At 70.4% G+C, this 15,112-nt stretch overlaps 4 protein-coding genes across 4 annotated transcripts in view; 2 read left to right on the top strand and 2 right to left on the bottom strand.

Annotated features, from left to right (window-relative positions):
- Positions 1 to 196, bottom strand: part of CHLNCDRAFT_34046 (hypothetical protein) — a gene marked incomplete at its 3' end in the record, with an annotated part of 3,229 nt that extends 3,033 nt beyond the window's left edge. The window contains exon 1 of the mRNA XM_005850474.1: positions 153 to 196. The remainder of the gene's footprint in view (positions 1 to 152) is intronic.
- Positions 197 to 3,324: 3,128 nt separating this feature from the next.
- Positions 3,325 to 5,739, bottom strand: CHLNCDRAFT_50195 (hypothetical protein; the record flags this gene model as incomplete). Its single annotated transcript, XM_005850473.1, has 7 exons — positions 3,325 to 3,516; positions 3,655 to 3,798; positions 3,926 to 4,324; positions 4,510 to 4,632; positions 4,996 to 5,111; positions 5,268 to 5,449; positions 5,546 to 5,739. The coding sequence occupies 7 exons, from the start codon at positions 5,737 to 5,739 to the stop codon at positions 3,325 to 3,327; spliced, it is 1,350 nt and encodes a 449-aa protein (XP_005850535.1).
- Positions 5,740 to 6,189: 450 nt separating this feature from the next.
- CHLNCDRAFT_140398 (hypothetical protein) lies at positions 6,190 to 10,614 on the top strand (the record flags this gene model as incomplete). The annotated part of the gene is made up of 11 exons (XM_005850765.1): positions 6,190 to 6,480; positions 6,596 to 6,716; positions 6,887 to 7,050; positions 7,226 to 7,395; positions 7,528 to 7,806; positions 8,135 to 8,258; positions 8,416 to 8,599; positions 8,670 to 8,742; positions 8,887 to 9,963; positions 10,163 to 10,374; positions 10,502 to 10,614. The coding sequence occupies 11 exons, from the start codon at positions 6,190 to 6,192 to the stop codon at positions 10,612 to 10,614; spliced, it is 2,808 nt and encodes a 935-aa protein (XP_005850827.1).
- Positions 10,615 to 11,353: 739 nt separating this feature from the next.
- On the top strand, positions 11,354 to 12,878 carry CHLNCDRAFT_9879 (hypothetical protein; the record flags this gene model as incomplete). The annotated part of the gene is made up of 3 exons (XM_005850764.1): positions 11,354 to 11,830; positions 12,262 to 12,513; positions 12,684 to 12,878. Coding segments are annotated over 3 exons (924 nt in total), but the record flags the coding sequence as incomplete, so codon positions are not given.
- Positions 12,879 to 15,112: the final 2,234 nt, after the last annotated feature.

Raw genomic sequence — 15,112 nt, 5'->3', positions numbered from 1 at the left:
CAGGGTGGCGACCAGGGAGGGCGTAGCCCGGCTGGAGCAGCCGCCGCAGGCCAGCCTGCACCGCCTCCGCCCCCCACCTCACAAGCGCGACTCAGTCGCAGTGCCCTGCCCCGCCCTCTGTCCCCCGCCCCCGCCGCCCCCCGCCGCCCGCGCCTGTGCTTGCACCGGCTGCACTGGTACAGCCTGCGCGCCTCCAGCATCTTGACGGGCCCCGCCTTGCACACGGTGCCGGCCACGGTGAGCAGGCGGTCGATGTGCGGCGCGCCCACGCCGCCCGGGCCGGGGCTGGCCTCCCGCGCCGCCGCCTGGCCGTCCTGGTGCAGGGCCAGGCCCCACAGCCGCGCATGTACCGCGTCCTTGGGCACCAGCCCTGCCCCGGCTGCCGGCCCCGCCTCGCCCAGCAGCTCCTCCTGGGCCAGGCGCAGCGCGGCATCCAGCAGCGGCAGCACCTGCGGGCGGCGGCGGCGAGGGCGCACAGGCGGCTGCAGGGCGCGCCACCAGGACCACGCAATGGTGCAGCACAGGTGGCGGGCCACCTGCCGGTGGCCTGCATGCCAGCCAGGCATGCAGGCAAGAGCCCTGACGTGCCTCTGCGCAGCCGCCGCCCGACGCACCTGGCGCGGCGCCGCCAGCAGCACCTCCGCCGCCCCAGGGGAGTGGGCGGACAGCTCCGCTAGGCTGATACGCACTCCATAGTGCTGCTCAGGGTCCGCCGCTCGCAGCACTTCCAGGAGATCGGCGCGGTGGTGGGCAAGGAGAAACGGCAAAAACACGGCGGCCTCAATTGGGCCGCCAGGCATGGCTTGGGAGCGGCCTAGGTGACGATCAATAGAGGTGGCATTTCACATTGCTTTATTGAAAGCCCGCCCGCCCGCCAGGTCAGCGCTGCCGCCGCTGCCGCCGGCCTGCCTGGCACACCCGTGCACCGTGGTCAAGGATCCCTGCCTCGGTGTCTGATTCCTTGGATCTGAATTTACAGTCCATCCAAGCAGCCCATTTATAAATGCAATGCAATCAGCGGGCGTACTGCCACTCCCCTCTGCTCTCTCCTCTGCTCTCCCCTCTGCTCTCCCCCTCTCCTCTCTGCTCACTGCACAATACACACGCTTCTGCTTCCCTAGACAGCATCCCTAGACTGCTCGCCCAGCGCGCGCGTGTGAGTTCGCGGAATGAGACCACCCCGGGGCCGCAAGGGCAAGCCAGGTGAGTGAGGGCCCAGGCGAGGCGGGCTGGGAGTGCTGGGGAGCCCGCAGGAGGGCCGCAGGAGGGCGTCAGCAGGGTGAACTGCTAGAAGCCTCGGCAGAGCCGCAAGGAGAGCAGCAGGCTCCTCTCCCCTGCCTCATAGGCTGATCCATTCTGCAGGCACAGGTGGGGCCCGGATGAACACCACGGCGGCGGCGGCGCCGCTAGCGCGTGCACGGCAACGGCAGCGGCAGAAGAGGCAGCAGAAGGGGCAAGCCAGGACCGTACAGCAGGGCTGCCAGCCGCGCAAGCAAAGCAGGAGCGGCCGCCTGTCGCGTAGCGACCGTGCCACGCTGTTGCGCCTGATGACGGATAGCCGCTACCAGCACACCAAGCTGGGCAGGGCCTTCACCGCCGCCCAGCAGCTTCATGGCAAACAATTCTGCATGCTCGCGGCCGTCTACCTGCGGCGGAGGCTGCCAAGCGTGAGGACGCAGTGGATGCGGCTGCAGCAGGGTGGGTGGCGGCTCATCTGCACACCTTGCTCCTCCGCTGCGTTGTTGTGTGCTGCACATGCTGGCTGGAGAACGCCTCAGCAGGCTGCCCTGCCCAGCTCGCCATGCCATCCTCACAGCGAAACCCATCCACGTATGCATGCTGCCGCTGCAGAGGCGGCGCGACTGCGGCTCGTGCAGAAGCAGGAGCGGCAGCAGCAGCACCTGCTGCAGCAGCGGCAGGCGGAGCTGGAGGTGGCGGGCGATGCAGCGGCGGAGCACGCCGAGCCTGTTCGCAGAGAGGCCATGCAGCAGCCGCAGGCACCCGCCCCAGCATCAGGTGCGTTGCTGCTGCCCCCTGCCAGTCCAAGTCGTTGGTGCCAGAGGCAGGGTGTCGGAAGCGGCGGCTCGCTGGTGTTGTGACTGGCCTGCCTGCTGCAGGCTACAAGCACTGGACTGAGGAGGAGGTGGAGGAGCTGGTACTGCTTGCTGATCGGCCGCGGCTAAGAAAGGCCTTCTTTGAAGGCGCTGGAGCTAGTGTCTAAACCCTCCGAGAGGGCACAGGTTCGATTCCTCCCATGTCGAAACTTTGTGAGGACAAACGCGGCATAGCTGACCGGCTCAGCGCCAATCCAAGCCAATTCCTTCGGGAACGCCTATTAGAATCGCCAAGGCTTCGGCACAGGCCTCCCCGGGACCCATTCACTACTAGTGGGGGGTACTGCACTTGGCGCGTCGGGCAGATCAAATAATGGTCTAAAGCTAGACGTTAAAACCGGGAAGTTAAGCCTGTGGAGGCTCTTCCCCACCTTTACCTGAGGTTGCCGAGCACCGGCTTGATGTGCTGGGCAGCATTAACCTGGACTGGGCTGCCATTGGGCAGCACTTTGGGGTGACTGAAGGCGCCGCGCGCTCATGCCACTACCACGAGGTGCTCAGAATCACACAAGGTACGGGGGTCCAGTGCCGTGCTTCGCGACAGCGCTGCGCGACGGACAATGCGTCATGGCGCTCGACACGTTCTGTGGTGCAGTGATGCTCTTTGGTTCTGGGCCAAGGGCAAAGCCAGCGGCTCACGAAGCAGACCTCTTCAACGAAGTGGTGGAGACTGTGCTGCGCGGCCTGCCCAACCGCACGGCCACCGTGGGCCAGATATGCGCCGTGGTTCAGCACACACGGAGCATGCTTGATCAGCTGCAGCTGCAGCCTGGTGACCTTTTGGTGGAGTCTGGCCAGAAGAGCAGGACCAGGTAGGATCTGCCGCTCTGGACATCCGCTGACAACTTGTGAGTCGGTTGCAACCCCGCCCCATCCATTCAACCTTGTGCAGATGGCAGCACAGGATCAGTGCTGCCCTCGCGCGCCACCCTCTCATTCATCTCACCGGCGGCAAGGTGGGCAGGGCCCCGCTCTGGCAGCTGGAGCCCGGCGAGGAGTGAAGCCGGTGTGGAGAGAGCGTTGCGGCAACAAGCTGCAGCTGCACGGCCTGTGATGGGCAAGACTGTCCGCCCTCCTTCCACCTGAGTGGAGCGTCTCACCCCACATCCCCTGTAACTTTCAGCCCAGCCATCCCGACCTCTTGCATGCTCCACGCTTGTGACAGAGGCGGTTACAGGCAGAGCGTGTGTGTTCGGGGGGTACGGCGCCCTCATCCCAGGCGCAGGTAGTCTGTGAGGCGCAGGCGCACGTTGGCCCCCAGCGCCGCCGCGGCCGCCTCCCCCAGGTTGCACCGGTACAGCTGCCCCTCCAGCACATCCCCGCCGCACTGCTCCAGCAGGCGCAGCGCCACCAGGCTGGACACCTGCTGCAGCACCTCCGCCTGCTGCATCACCCGCTGCGACTGAGGGGCAGCCGGGGGAGGGGTGGGAGCAGGCGTGAGCAGCAGCGCCAGCAGCAGAGCAGCGCGCACATGCACGCACAGCCTCGGCTGCGCGCGCCATTTCGGCGCCACCCCGCCGGCGCCCCGCCACCTGCACACCTGCGGGACCTCCAGCCGCCCCTCCGCCCCCTCCTCCTCATCCTCGGCGTCGTGGTGGGCGTACAGCACGTAGAAGATGTGCAGCAGGCGCTCCAGGGGGAAGGTGTGAGGGCCCCGCAGCTTGGCCTCAACGGCAGCCTCCACCTGCGGGGCCGCTGAGGCGGGCGAGGTGAGGCAAGCGCTCCGGCGCACCCACCCGGCCTGCCAACCACACCCCGACAGCCGGGGCGGACTGAAGGCATGCAGGCGCAGGCGCCAGCCGCCGCCGCACCTGGCGGTCGTGCGCCTGCGCGTCCTTGCGGCCCCGCTTGCGGTACGTGGGGTCAAACACGGCTCGGTCGCTGGTGGGCTTGTTGCGGGAGGCCACGTGCGCGGCCAGGAGCAGGAACTTGGAGACGTAGGGCAGCTCAAAGGACAGGCCGCAGCAGGAGGCCTTGCGCCCGGCGGCGGTGCGCTGGTCCGCGGCCGCCGCGTCGCCGCCGTCGTCCGCTGCCGCCGCCGGCTGCAGGCCCGCGGCGGCGCCTGCGCCCGCATGCTGCTGCTGCAGCGCCAGAACCTGCAGGCGCTGGTGCACCTCGCCGCTGATGCGGGCGTGCAGCTGGCGCGACTGCATCTGGCGCCCCTCCCGCAGCGGCTGCACGTAGAGCGGGAACAGCTGGGCGGCAGCCGCCTGCAGGCACGGGAGGGGGGCGTGACTGGGGCCCGTGGCAGGCACTGCAAGGCAACGGCAGGGCAAGGCTGGGCTGCGGCGCGCCTGTACACTGGCGGCCAGCAGTGTGCCCCCACAGGGCCAGTCCTGCTCCCTCCACACCTGCCCCCACACATGCATGCCCGCGGCCCCACCCCCGCCCCCACCTGCAGGTCCAGCAGGTTGTTGGAGATGCGGCAGAAGGTGGGCACAAAGGCGGTGAGGAACTGGCGGTAGGCGGGAGCCTCGCCCTCGCACACGCCCGCCGCGCGCTGCCGCCGCTCCAGGATCTGCGGGTGTGCGGGCCGCGGCACCAGGGGAGCAGGCAGGATCGCCGGGCGAAACAGCACGGCTGCAGGGACGGTGCCCTGTCGCAGCCTGCACCGGCCATTTGCATGCCCTGCTCGCCACATCAAGCCCCCTGCCCCCTGCACGCGCCGCCAGGTCCCGCATCCACCCACCCAGCAACAGCCAGCCCCCACCCCCCTCCCAGCCATCCCCCCTCCCAGCCCCCCAGCCCTGCGCGCCTGTTGCAGGGCGGCGGGTGCGTAGGGCGCAAAGTGGAGCTCCTTGGGCGCGGGCGCGGCGACGGTGTCCCGCAGGTAGCGCCCGCTGGCCCAGGGGCCGCCGCTGGCCAGCAGCAGCACCCCCACCTGCGCCCCCGTGTCCTCCCGCACACGCATCACCCCCGCCAGCAGCTCGCTGCCCGCCAGCCGCTGCGCGTTGTCCAGCACCAGCCAGCAGGGGCCGCGCCGCTGCCCCACCACGCCTGCAGGGCAGGGGCGGGGGGTGCCGTGGGGGGCAGGGCAGCAAGGCGTGTGCGGAGCAAGCTGCGGTAGGCTGTGCAACCCGACAGGCCACGGCTGGCAGTCGACACACGGCACTCCGGCGGTGCCGCCTGCCACGTGGCTTCCCCTGCGCGCACCCGGCAGCTGCAGGCGGAAGTCGGCCAGGCTGTCGCACTTGGCGCCGCACTCGTAGGCATCGTCTCGCTGCCGCTTGCCGCCCTTGAGCTGGTGCAGCAGGGAGGAGAGCAGCGGGCGCACGCGGCTGCTCTCGTGGCAGTTGACGTAGGCGTGGCGCAGGCGCAGCGCGCTCAGCAGGCCTCTGCGGGGGCCAGGGGTAGGCGGCAGAGTGCGGGATGATAAAGAGGGGAGGTGCAGGGCTTGCGGCTGAGACGGCACCCCTCCCAGCTGCTCCCACCTGACCACCGCCGTCTTGCCGGTGGCGTGCTGGCCGTAGACCAGGCGGCAGGTGCCCGCGGCGCCCGGGCGGTCCCTGCGCATCAACTCGGCAGCCAGCAGGTCGATGGCCTGCTCCCGGCAGGGAAAGGCGAGTTTCAATTCCTGCAGGCGCTCTGTGGCGCTGCCTTGGCCGCTCTGCCCGCGTGCTGCCATTGCCGCCGCGTACTGCTGTCGCTGCTGAGCACCAGGAGAGTGCTGGAGAGGCCCAGGTGGAGTACTGTTACTTGTGACCTTGTGATCGAGGCGTTCTCCTCCCGTGCACGCACGCACCAGGTGATGATGCAGCTTGCTGCGAGTGTGTGGTAGCTGGAGCTGGAGCTCCAGTGAACTCCCGTGATGCAGTTTTGAGGCGCAGCAGGGCGCAGCATGCCATATGCTTCTTCCTGAGACCTCGCCTGGTTAGCAGCATCCCCTAAAGGAGCCTGACACGCCACACGACAGCGCCCTGGGGTGTCGGCCAGAGAGCCTGCTCAAGGCCTTTGCCATTACTTGGCGCCATTTGGCGCCCTGCACATTCGTGCAGGGTCCCCCGAGATGACAGACCTCACGAGAGAGGGGGGTGCGAGAGCCCGGGTTCCCAGAAGGGGCGCCCGGGTGGCCGCCATGCCTGCGCCGGCAGGCGGCGACGCAGGCGGCGGCGCAGGCGGCGGCGCAGGCCCCAGCGCGCCCGCTGACAGCCTTGCCGGCCCCGCCTCGGCTGCAGCCGTGGCAGCAGGCGCGTCTCCCAAGCGGCGCAGCCGTAAGCGTGGTGCGGATGCCGCCAGCGGCAGCGGAGCAGGAGAAGGCGGGCAGGCCCAGGGCAAGCGGCAGCAGCAGCAGAAGCGGGTGGACCGGCACGGCGCGGTGGTGAACTATCGCCCCAAGCCGTCGCAGGATGTGCAGCAGCGCATCCAGGTGCAACACCCCGCCCGCTTGGCTTGAAGAGGGGCCCCCACGCCCACCCATACCTGGCTCTCCTGCGCCGCGCCCACTCATGCCCCGCCCTGCGCCCCTCGCCGTCCCTGTGCAGCGCGCCCTGCCCGGCGCCGGCGGCCACCGCCTGTTCCTCATCGACCGCGCCGTGGTGCGCCCGCCGGGGGCCGAGGGCGGCGGCGAGGAGAGCTTTGCGGTGCTGGGCGCCACGGGCAACGGTGGGTGGGTGGGTGGGTGGGTGGGTGGCTGCATCGGTGGCTGCTGCCTGCCGCGCCACGGGAGCGCAGCCGGGCAGGCGTCGTGCGACGGTCGAGCAAACTTCGAGCAACGCTAGGACGCCGCCCATCCGCAGCCGCCGCCCTGCCTGCCTGCCTGCCTGCCCCTGCAGTGTACAATGTGACCATCGGCCGCTTCCCGCACTGCACCTGCCCCGACCATGCCAGGGGCCACCACTGCAAGCACATCCTGTTTGTGCACCTGCGCGTGCTGGGCCTGCTGCGGGACGAGCCTCTGGTGTGGCAGCGAGCCCTGCTGGCGCATGAGGCCGACGAGGTGCGGCGGCGCGCACGGCGTGTGGTGCGGTGGCGCGTGGGGCGTCCGGTGCCCTGTGCCCCGCCCCGCCCCACCCCACCCTGCACTGGCCCGCCTTGCGCAGCCTGCCGCTGCATCCGCCGTGACGCAATGGGTGGGAAGGATGACTGGCTGATGGTGTGGCTGCACCTCGCAGGTGCTGGCGGGCAACCGGAGCGTGGCGCGCGCCGTGGGCGGCGGCCAGGTGCTTGCCTCCAGCGTGGTGCTAGAGCAGTACCGACGGCTCAGTGGCGCAAGCGCTGGCGATGCAGCGGGCGGCCCGGCGGGGCCTCTGCAGCGCGAGGTGGAGGGCGACTGCCCCATCTGGTGAGCGAGGCGGGGCGGGGCGGAGGCCTTGGGAACCACCCTCTGTGCTGGGGCTGCCAGCCACGCCGCCTGCAAGCATGGCCTGCCTGTCTCACCTCCCCCCTGCTCCACAACCCCTGCCCCGAGCCGCAGCTTTGAGGCGCTGGCAGCCCCGGGCGAGGCCGTGTCCTTCTGCTGCGCCTGCGGCAACAACGTGCACCGCGCCTGCATGACGCACTGGGCGGCCAGCAAGCGCGGCAGGGCCGAGCCCGTCACCTGCCCGCTGTGCCGCGCCGACTGGCAGGACGGCTGCGCTCCGCCGCCGCTCGGCGCCCCCACCAGCGCCGGCCAGTACGCTAATCTGGCAGCCTATTCGGCCGCCCACCGCGGCGCCGACACCAGCCTGGAATCGCTGTACGGCGACAGCGCGGTGTGGGTGCGTGCGCATCAGGGCAGCCGGAGGCGTGGGCTGGGCCACTGATCAAGTCGCAAGATATCCGTTCTGGGCCCGCCATGTCTGCGCTCTCTTGTACCACAAACCTTCTGTCATCGCGCTTAGCTGTGCTGCTCCATCATCATTGAATGAATTGCATGATCCTGTGGTGGCTTGCTTCCCCTTAGACGGAGCTGTTCTCTGTCGTTGATTTGGCTTGCTATAGCAGAGAGTGTGCCATGCTATAACAGAAAGTGGGCGACAAAAAGAAAGTGGGCTCTTCCTAACCCTAGGTCCAGCAGCTGCTCCTGCATCTTCTCTCTGCAGCTGCTCCAACATCGTCTCGACCTCGGGGCAGGCGCTGTGTGCGTGCGTGGTGCGTGGCCCACAAGCAGTCCTGGACGAGCCCAGCCCTCTTCTGCGCACAGGCGGGCAGTTGATCATGGTTGAGGTGAGAGAGGCTGGCAACCCGGGCGCAGCGCTGCGCTGATGCGCTGTGAGCTGCTGCAGCTGAGCTGCTGCGCCGTCGCCGGAGCTGCTGCGCCGTGGAGCTGCTGCGCCGTCGCCATCGCCGCGCTGCCCCTCAATTGCATTGCGCTCGCCTGCAGGTGCAGGTGTACTGCGGGTACGGCACAAGCCGCAAGGCGGGCACCTTCACCCTCTCCACCCGCTTGATCTCCTGCAATTGCCCAGAGTGCAATGGCAAGGCCATGACGATGGCGCAGTTCGAGCGGCATGGCGGCCGTGGCAAAAATCGGAACGCAAAGCTGAGCATCCGCACCGTCAACCCGGGTAAGGGGAGGCTGCTGGCGGACGGGCGCAGACCTTGCGTTCACCCTGCCCGTTCGTCTTCCTCCCGCAGATGCGCCGCTGTGCAAGTGGTTGGACAGCAACCAGGCAAACGGGCAGCAGGAGGAGCAGGAGCAGCCACACGGGTGACCCCTGTCTTGGCACTGCCCGGGCCAGCGATGCTTCCTGCACCCTGAAGGCTGAAAGTTCCGGGAGCAGGGGCTGCCTTGGTGGAGGAGGCGTGTGGCACAGCCAACTGATGCGCCTTCCACCTGCCGGGCTTGCTGCAGGGCTGCCCCTCCTGCCCCCGCCGTCCCTCCTGCGGCTGCCGCACCCGCCCCTGCTGCCACCGAGGCAGAAGCTGCCGCCCCTGCGCCTGCCGCCGCCGCCTCCACGCCCAGCCAGACGGACACAAGACCGAGCGGCGCGCCGCTGGTGGGCAAGCAGGCGGCAGGTCAGCCCAGCCGCCTGCGTGCGCTGGCCAAGCTTGTGCTGCGGCGCATGGAGCCGGACGAGCGGCAGGCGCCGCCTGGGCGCAGCAGCCTGCCTGCCACCCAAGACCGTGCCGCCAGCCTGCCTGCCACCGACACGGCTGGGAGGAGCGGCAGCGCGCGCTTGGCGCCCTCTGGTGTGGAGGCGGTGGGGGCGCCCGCAATAGACTTTGGCAGCAGCAGCAGCGAGGAGGAGGAGGCGGAGGAGGGGCAGGGTGCAGGTCGCCCCGCTGGCGCACGGAAGCAGTCCACCAGCATGCCGCCTGCCCGCACTGCTGCCACCCCACCGGGCGCCAATCGCCTTCAAAGCAGCAGCAGCAGCGAAAGCAGCAGCAGCAGCAGCAGCAGCAGCAGCGAGGAGGAGGAGGAGGGGCGCGGGCTGCCCAGGGAGCACCCCACCCGCGTGCAGCCTGCCCGCGCTGCGGCCCCACCGCCGGGCTTTGTGCACAACGTGGTGGTGCACCCCGCCGCGCCCGGCGACAAGGAGCCGACCGCGGCGGCGGCGGCGGTCAAGCGGATGCCGTGCCGAGGCGCCGGCAGCGTCAAGAGGGCAGCGCTGGCCCGGCAGGCTGCGCAGGCCGCCAGGCGGGTGCGGCTGGAGGACGAGAAGGAGGAGGGGCGGGAGCAGGCGGTGGAGCAGCGGCAGCAGCAGCAGCAGCAGCAGCGGCGGCAGCAGCAGCAGCAGCAGCAGCAGCGGCAGCAGCAGCAGCGGCAGCAGCAGCAGCAGCAGCAGCAGAAGGATGAGGAGGAGGAAACCGAGGTGCAGCAGCAGCAGCAGCGGCAGGTGGAGGAGGAGACAGAGGCGCAGCAGCAGCCGCAGGATGAGGAGGGGGATTCGGAGCTGCCGCAAACTCAGCAGCTGGCGGTGGCCGGCTCGTCCAGTGCTGCAGAACAGCGGCTCCAGCCTGCCCTGCAGCCGCGTGGCCAGGCCAGGAAGGGGGCCCAGGGGGGGGCGCCGCGCTGGCGGCGGCCCGCCTTTGCACCCTGTCCAAGTTCAAACTTCTCTACCTGGGCTGCCCTCACGGCCCAGCCGCCCTTGTTGCCCCTCAAAATCCTGCCTGCACCCCCGGCCCAGCCAGCCCAGCCCCGGCCCCGCCCTTGGGGGTGCCCACCTGGTGAGCCACCACCCATGCGGCGCCCGGTGCCGGCCGGCGGGCGGCCGCGGGGTGCGGCGCGGCGCCGACCTGTGCCTGTGGTGGTCCGACCCGGGCGTGGAAGGGCCGGAGGTGGCGGACAACCTGCAAGTGAGCGCCGAGGTGTCGAGGCCGGAGCTGGTGGAGTGGGACAGTGAGCCGCGGCTGCCCGCGCGAGCGGCATGTTGCTTTTAACACCCCTGGCATGCTGCTTTCAACCTGCATGCCAAACCTGCATGCCGACCCTGCTCCCTTCTCCCCTGGCGAGCCTGCCGCTGCAGTCGGCGCCGCGAGCGAGGCTGGGCTGCCTGTGCAGGTGCAGCTGTGGCTCCAGCCCTCTGGGCCCTCCCCCATGACGGCACAGCTGGTCATCGACTACGTGGACCTGCTGTGAGGCAGGCACCAGCTCACAGTCACCCCACACCGTCTTGTGCACACCTGTGTGGCGCTGGCCCGAAGGGCGGGGGCCTCTTCCGCATGCCATGCACCGCCCGATTGCTCCTGTCCTGCATTCTCACCTTGCGCATTCCGCCACATTTTGCATGCCGCACCCTTTACTAGCTGGGTGCACACAGCACATGCAGTCCTGGATGCCTGTGCTGTTCCAACTGTATAGAGTCTCCATTAAAGCAACCAATGATGTAAAGGGTGACAGGGGATGCAAGTGCACATTGGAGCTGGCACATTGCGGCGGTGACCGGTGATCTGGCGGCCCATGAAAGTGCAGTGCAAGCCATGGAAAGATGATCGGCCGCGGAGCGCGCCAGGCATCACGGTGCCTGATTGGCGTAGTCTACGTCGTGTGTTGCCCCCAAAACCAGCTACAGACTGTTTTTGCTTGGCCATCACGCCCATGCAGCGGAACTCTGCTGAGGCGCTCAAGAGAAAATGAAGTGGCGCGTGGCCGTGCTGGCCATCTGCATGCTGATAACAGGCAAGTGGCTGGCTGCCGATGCATCTCCCGAGAGGGTGTGTCCGGGGCAGTCAGCGTGTAGGCCGGGGAAGCGCTGAACACGCTGGTGCGGTGCGGCGCACCGTTGCTAGGCCAGCGGCAATCGATGCGCCGCGGGTCCATCATGGCCGCTCGCCGCCGCCGCCGCTGCCACGCCTGGCCCACCCCCTCCTCCTTCCCCGGCCTCCCTGTCCCCGCAGGCTCCCTCAACACCATAGCCACCAAGATCCAGGACAACGTTGTAGTGGGTCACGACGAGGCGGGACGCGCCGTGCACTTCAAGCACCCCGCCTTCCAGACCGCCGCCATGTTCCTGGGCGAGGCGCTGTGCCTGGTTCCCTTTGCGCTGCGGCGCTGGTACAAGGCAGCCACGCGCGCCACGCCGCTGAGCGCGGAGGAGGCGGCGGCGCGCGACCACCGCCTGCGCCGCTCCTTTGCCGTGTTCAGCCTGCCCGCGATGTGCGACGCGGCGGCCACCACCCTGCTCAACCTGGGCCTCTTCTACACGTACGCCTCGGTGTTCCAGATGCTGCGCGGCACGCTGGTCATCTTCGCCGGCATGCTCACCATCCTGCTGCTGCACCGCCGCCTCCACTCCCACCACTGGCTGGGCATCGTGCTGATCGGCGCGGGGGCGGCGCTGGTGGGCGCCTCCTCGGTCATCTACGACAGAGCCGCCGACCCGCGACACACGCTGGCGCCGCACCCACAGCCAGGCCAGGCGGCGGCGACGGCAGCAGGCGGCCGGGACGCGGCAGCGGTGGCGGCCGCGGCGGCGCTGGGCCGGAGCGGCGGCGGCGGCGGCGGCGGCGCCCAAGGCGGCCTGCGCCGCCTGCTGGTGGTGGAGGGGCTGTGGGCGCCTGGCGGCGCTGCTGGGGGCGGCACCGCGCCCAACCCGATGCTGGGAAACGTGCTGGTGGTGGTGGCGCAGGTGGGTGGGTGGGCGGGGCCTGGGCCGAGGCATGCAGCGCTGCGTGGGATCTGCACAAATTGGCAGCAGCCGCCCCTGCGGCGCCGGTCACGCGCTCGCCTGCGCTCTGCTGCCGTCATCCCCCGCCTGCGCCGCCCACCCCTCCACTCGCTTAGCAGCTTCTCGCCCAACAGCCTCTCCCGCATCCCTCCCTCACCCCCACCCCCACTCACCACACCCCGCAGCTGCTGGCTGCCACCCAGTTCATCGTTGAGGAGAAGTACTTGGTGAAGTACCGCGCCCCCGTACTGCTGGCGGTGGGCATGGAGGGCTTCTGGGGCGTGGCCCTCTGCACCCTGGCGCTGCCCGCGCTGCAGCTCATCCCGGGGCCGGGGGGGCGCCCGCTGGACAGCGTGGCTGACGCCTGGGCGGTGAGCGCGGGCCGCCGAGGGTGGCTGAGGGGCCGGGCCGCTGAGGGCTTTGAGGTCTGGGCTGTCAGGCAGCGGGGGCTCCTTGGAGGCAGGCCGGGCAGGCTGGCGCTGTGCTCCACCCCTCCCCCGTGCCTGCCGCACCCCCCGCCGCTTCTCCCGCGCGCCTGCAGGAGGTGCGTCGCGACGCCACGCTGCAGTGGACCACCGCCGCCACCGTCGTCTCCATCGCCTTTTTCAACTTCTTCGGAGTGAGCGTGACCAAGAGCCTGAGCGGCGCGGCGCGCGCCACCATCGACGCCTGCCGCACCCTCTTCATCTGGCTGTTTGCGCTGCGCATGGGCTGGGAGCACTTCCACATGCTGCAGGCAAGGCGCCAGGGGTGGGGCAGGGTCCCGGTGCGGGGAGAGGTGCCGGGAAGGGGGAGCGTGGGCAGGCGGGCGGGCGCCCGGCGGCCACCTGGGCGTGTGCCCTGCTGCCCTGCCCCCGCGCTGGCCCCACTGGCATCCCGCCCACACCGTCCCCACGCTGCCCCTGCCCCCCCCTCCTCCCGCACCGTAGGTGGTTGGCTTCCTGGTGCTGCTCAGCGGCACGTCTGTGTGAGTGCCCCCGCAACACCCCGCCCGCAACCCGCGCAGCAGCTTCAGCAGGGCCCTTGCCTGGCAGGCCGGTGCAGCCGCCACCTGAATGCCACCCCCCACGCTGCCACATACCACGCTGCCACCACCTGACCCCACTTTCCTCCCGTGGTTTGTGCAGGTACAACGAGATCCTGCGCAGCTGCCTGCCGGCGGCGGAGCCGCGGCGCCACCGCCACCGCAGCCGCGCGGCGCAGGGCGGCGAGGCGGGCCTTGACCAGCCGCTGCTGGTGGGTGAGGAGGAGTTTGGGGACGCGGCGGCGGCGCAGCACAAGGTCGGCGGCGGCGACGGCCTCGGTGGCGCCTCGGTTCGCTTTGCCGCAGAGGCGGCCGCCGCCAGCCGGCCCATCGCGGCGGGCAGGCAGCCGGGGGGCGTCGGCGGCGGCAGGTCTCGCTACACAATGGCCAGGTGAGCGCAGGCGGGGGCGTGTGTGTGTGTGTGCGCCGGTGGGGTGCGGCATGCCGGGCGGGGCATGCGGGGCGCAGCCAGCCGCCTCACCCGGTGACCCCTGCTGGCAGGGCGCCACCCCACACCCTCCTCCTCACCCTGCTCCCCTCCCCCTCCTCTCCCCGCAGGTCTGTCACCATCCTGCCCGCGGCCCTCAGCCCCCACTCCCTCGCCTCCGTGCCCTCCGGCACATTCGGCGGCGCCAGCTTCACCTTCTCGGTGCCGCGCAACCTGAGCCGCGGCGGCGGGCTGGGCGGCGGCGCGGGGGACGAGGATGAGGGGGAGGAGGAGGAGGGGGTGACGGTGGGCGGATACAGCGGCAGCGAGGTGTCTGAATCTGACACCGAGCGGGGGGGCGACAGCTCACGAGACGCCAGCCAGCACGGGCCCTCGCCCTGGCTGGCGCCGCAGGGGCCGCGCCGCGGCGGCACGCCAGGCGGCGGTGCCGCCGGCGCGGGCAGCGAGCCGGGCGAGAGGGGGCAGTGAGCGTGGTGCGCCACGTCGGCTGGGCCTGCAGAGCCTCGTCCCATCATCCCCAGCCCCACCCCTCCTCATGCCAGGTTCATTCCTCCTCGCTTGCTTCTTCTTCGCAGCGCGTGCATTGCTCTAGGGTCGACAGCTCCTCAAAGCGCATTCCAATGTCAGTTCTTGCAACAGAGACAGAGAAACAGGAGCGGGCAGTGTTGATGGGTCGGCAGCCTGGGCGAGGCTCGCGGCGGCGTGGGGCCAGGTGCCGGTCAGCCCGGCGGCGCCGGCGGCGGGCCGCCCTCCTCCAGCGCCGCCGCCCCCGCCTGCATGGCGCGCCGCGCTCGCGCCACCAGGTCGTGCATGTTGTCGTGAATGTTGGAGGGGCCCACCCTGTCCAGCAGCCCCGACCGGCGCAGCAGCGTGACCACCTGCGCACACAGGCGCACAGGCAGGGAGGGAGGGAGAGAGGCGGGGGGGTGAGGCGGGGCCTGGCCGTCATCGGGGCCAGGCAGCACAGGGGCTTGCAGCCAACTGCAGAGGGGAGCCGGGCGGGCGCGCCTGCTGGTGCGGGTTGGCCAGCGCCAGCTGTATGCCCGCCCCCCTCAGCTCCTCCAGCAGCCCCTCCAGCCAGTACACGGCCGCCACGTCGATGTCTGCACGCGTGTGTGTGTGTGTGGGGGGGGGATGCGTGGTTATGAAGTGCTGATGCCACACAGGCCCCACACTGCCCACCAGCAGGAGCAGCGCGCGGGCGCGGGCGGCAGCCCAGGCCGGCCGGGCGCAGCCAGGGGATGCCCACCATCGCGCGTCCCCCCCCCTCTCCGCCCCGCCACCCCCCCTCACCCGTGACGGGCGACAGGTTGAGCAGCACCCACTTGAGGTCCTGCTGCTGCCGCGCCGCGCGCACGCGCTCGCGTATGCCGTCCCTCACCGGCTGCACGTTTGCAAAGTAGATGGGGGCGTCGATGCGCAGCAGCAGCATGCCGGGCTCCTCGTGGGTGACGGGGTACATGCGGATGTTGCGGTACAGGCCGGGGCTGGTGCCAGG

This window comes from Chlorella variabilis (assembly GCF_000147415.1).
Source record: "Chlorella variabilis unplaced genomic scaffold CHLNCscaffold_3, whole genome shotgun sequence".
Lineage (NCBI taxonomy): Eukaryota > Viridiplantae > Chlorophyta > Trebouxiophyceae > Chlorellales > Chlorellaceae > Chlorella > Chlorella variabilis.
Note: the sequence above shows the minus strand (reverse complement) of the source record. Positions and strands in the feature narration are given on the sequence as shown.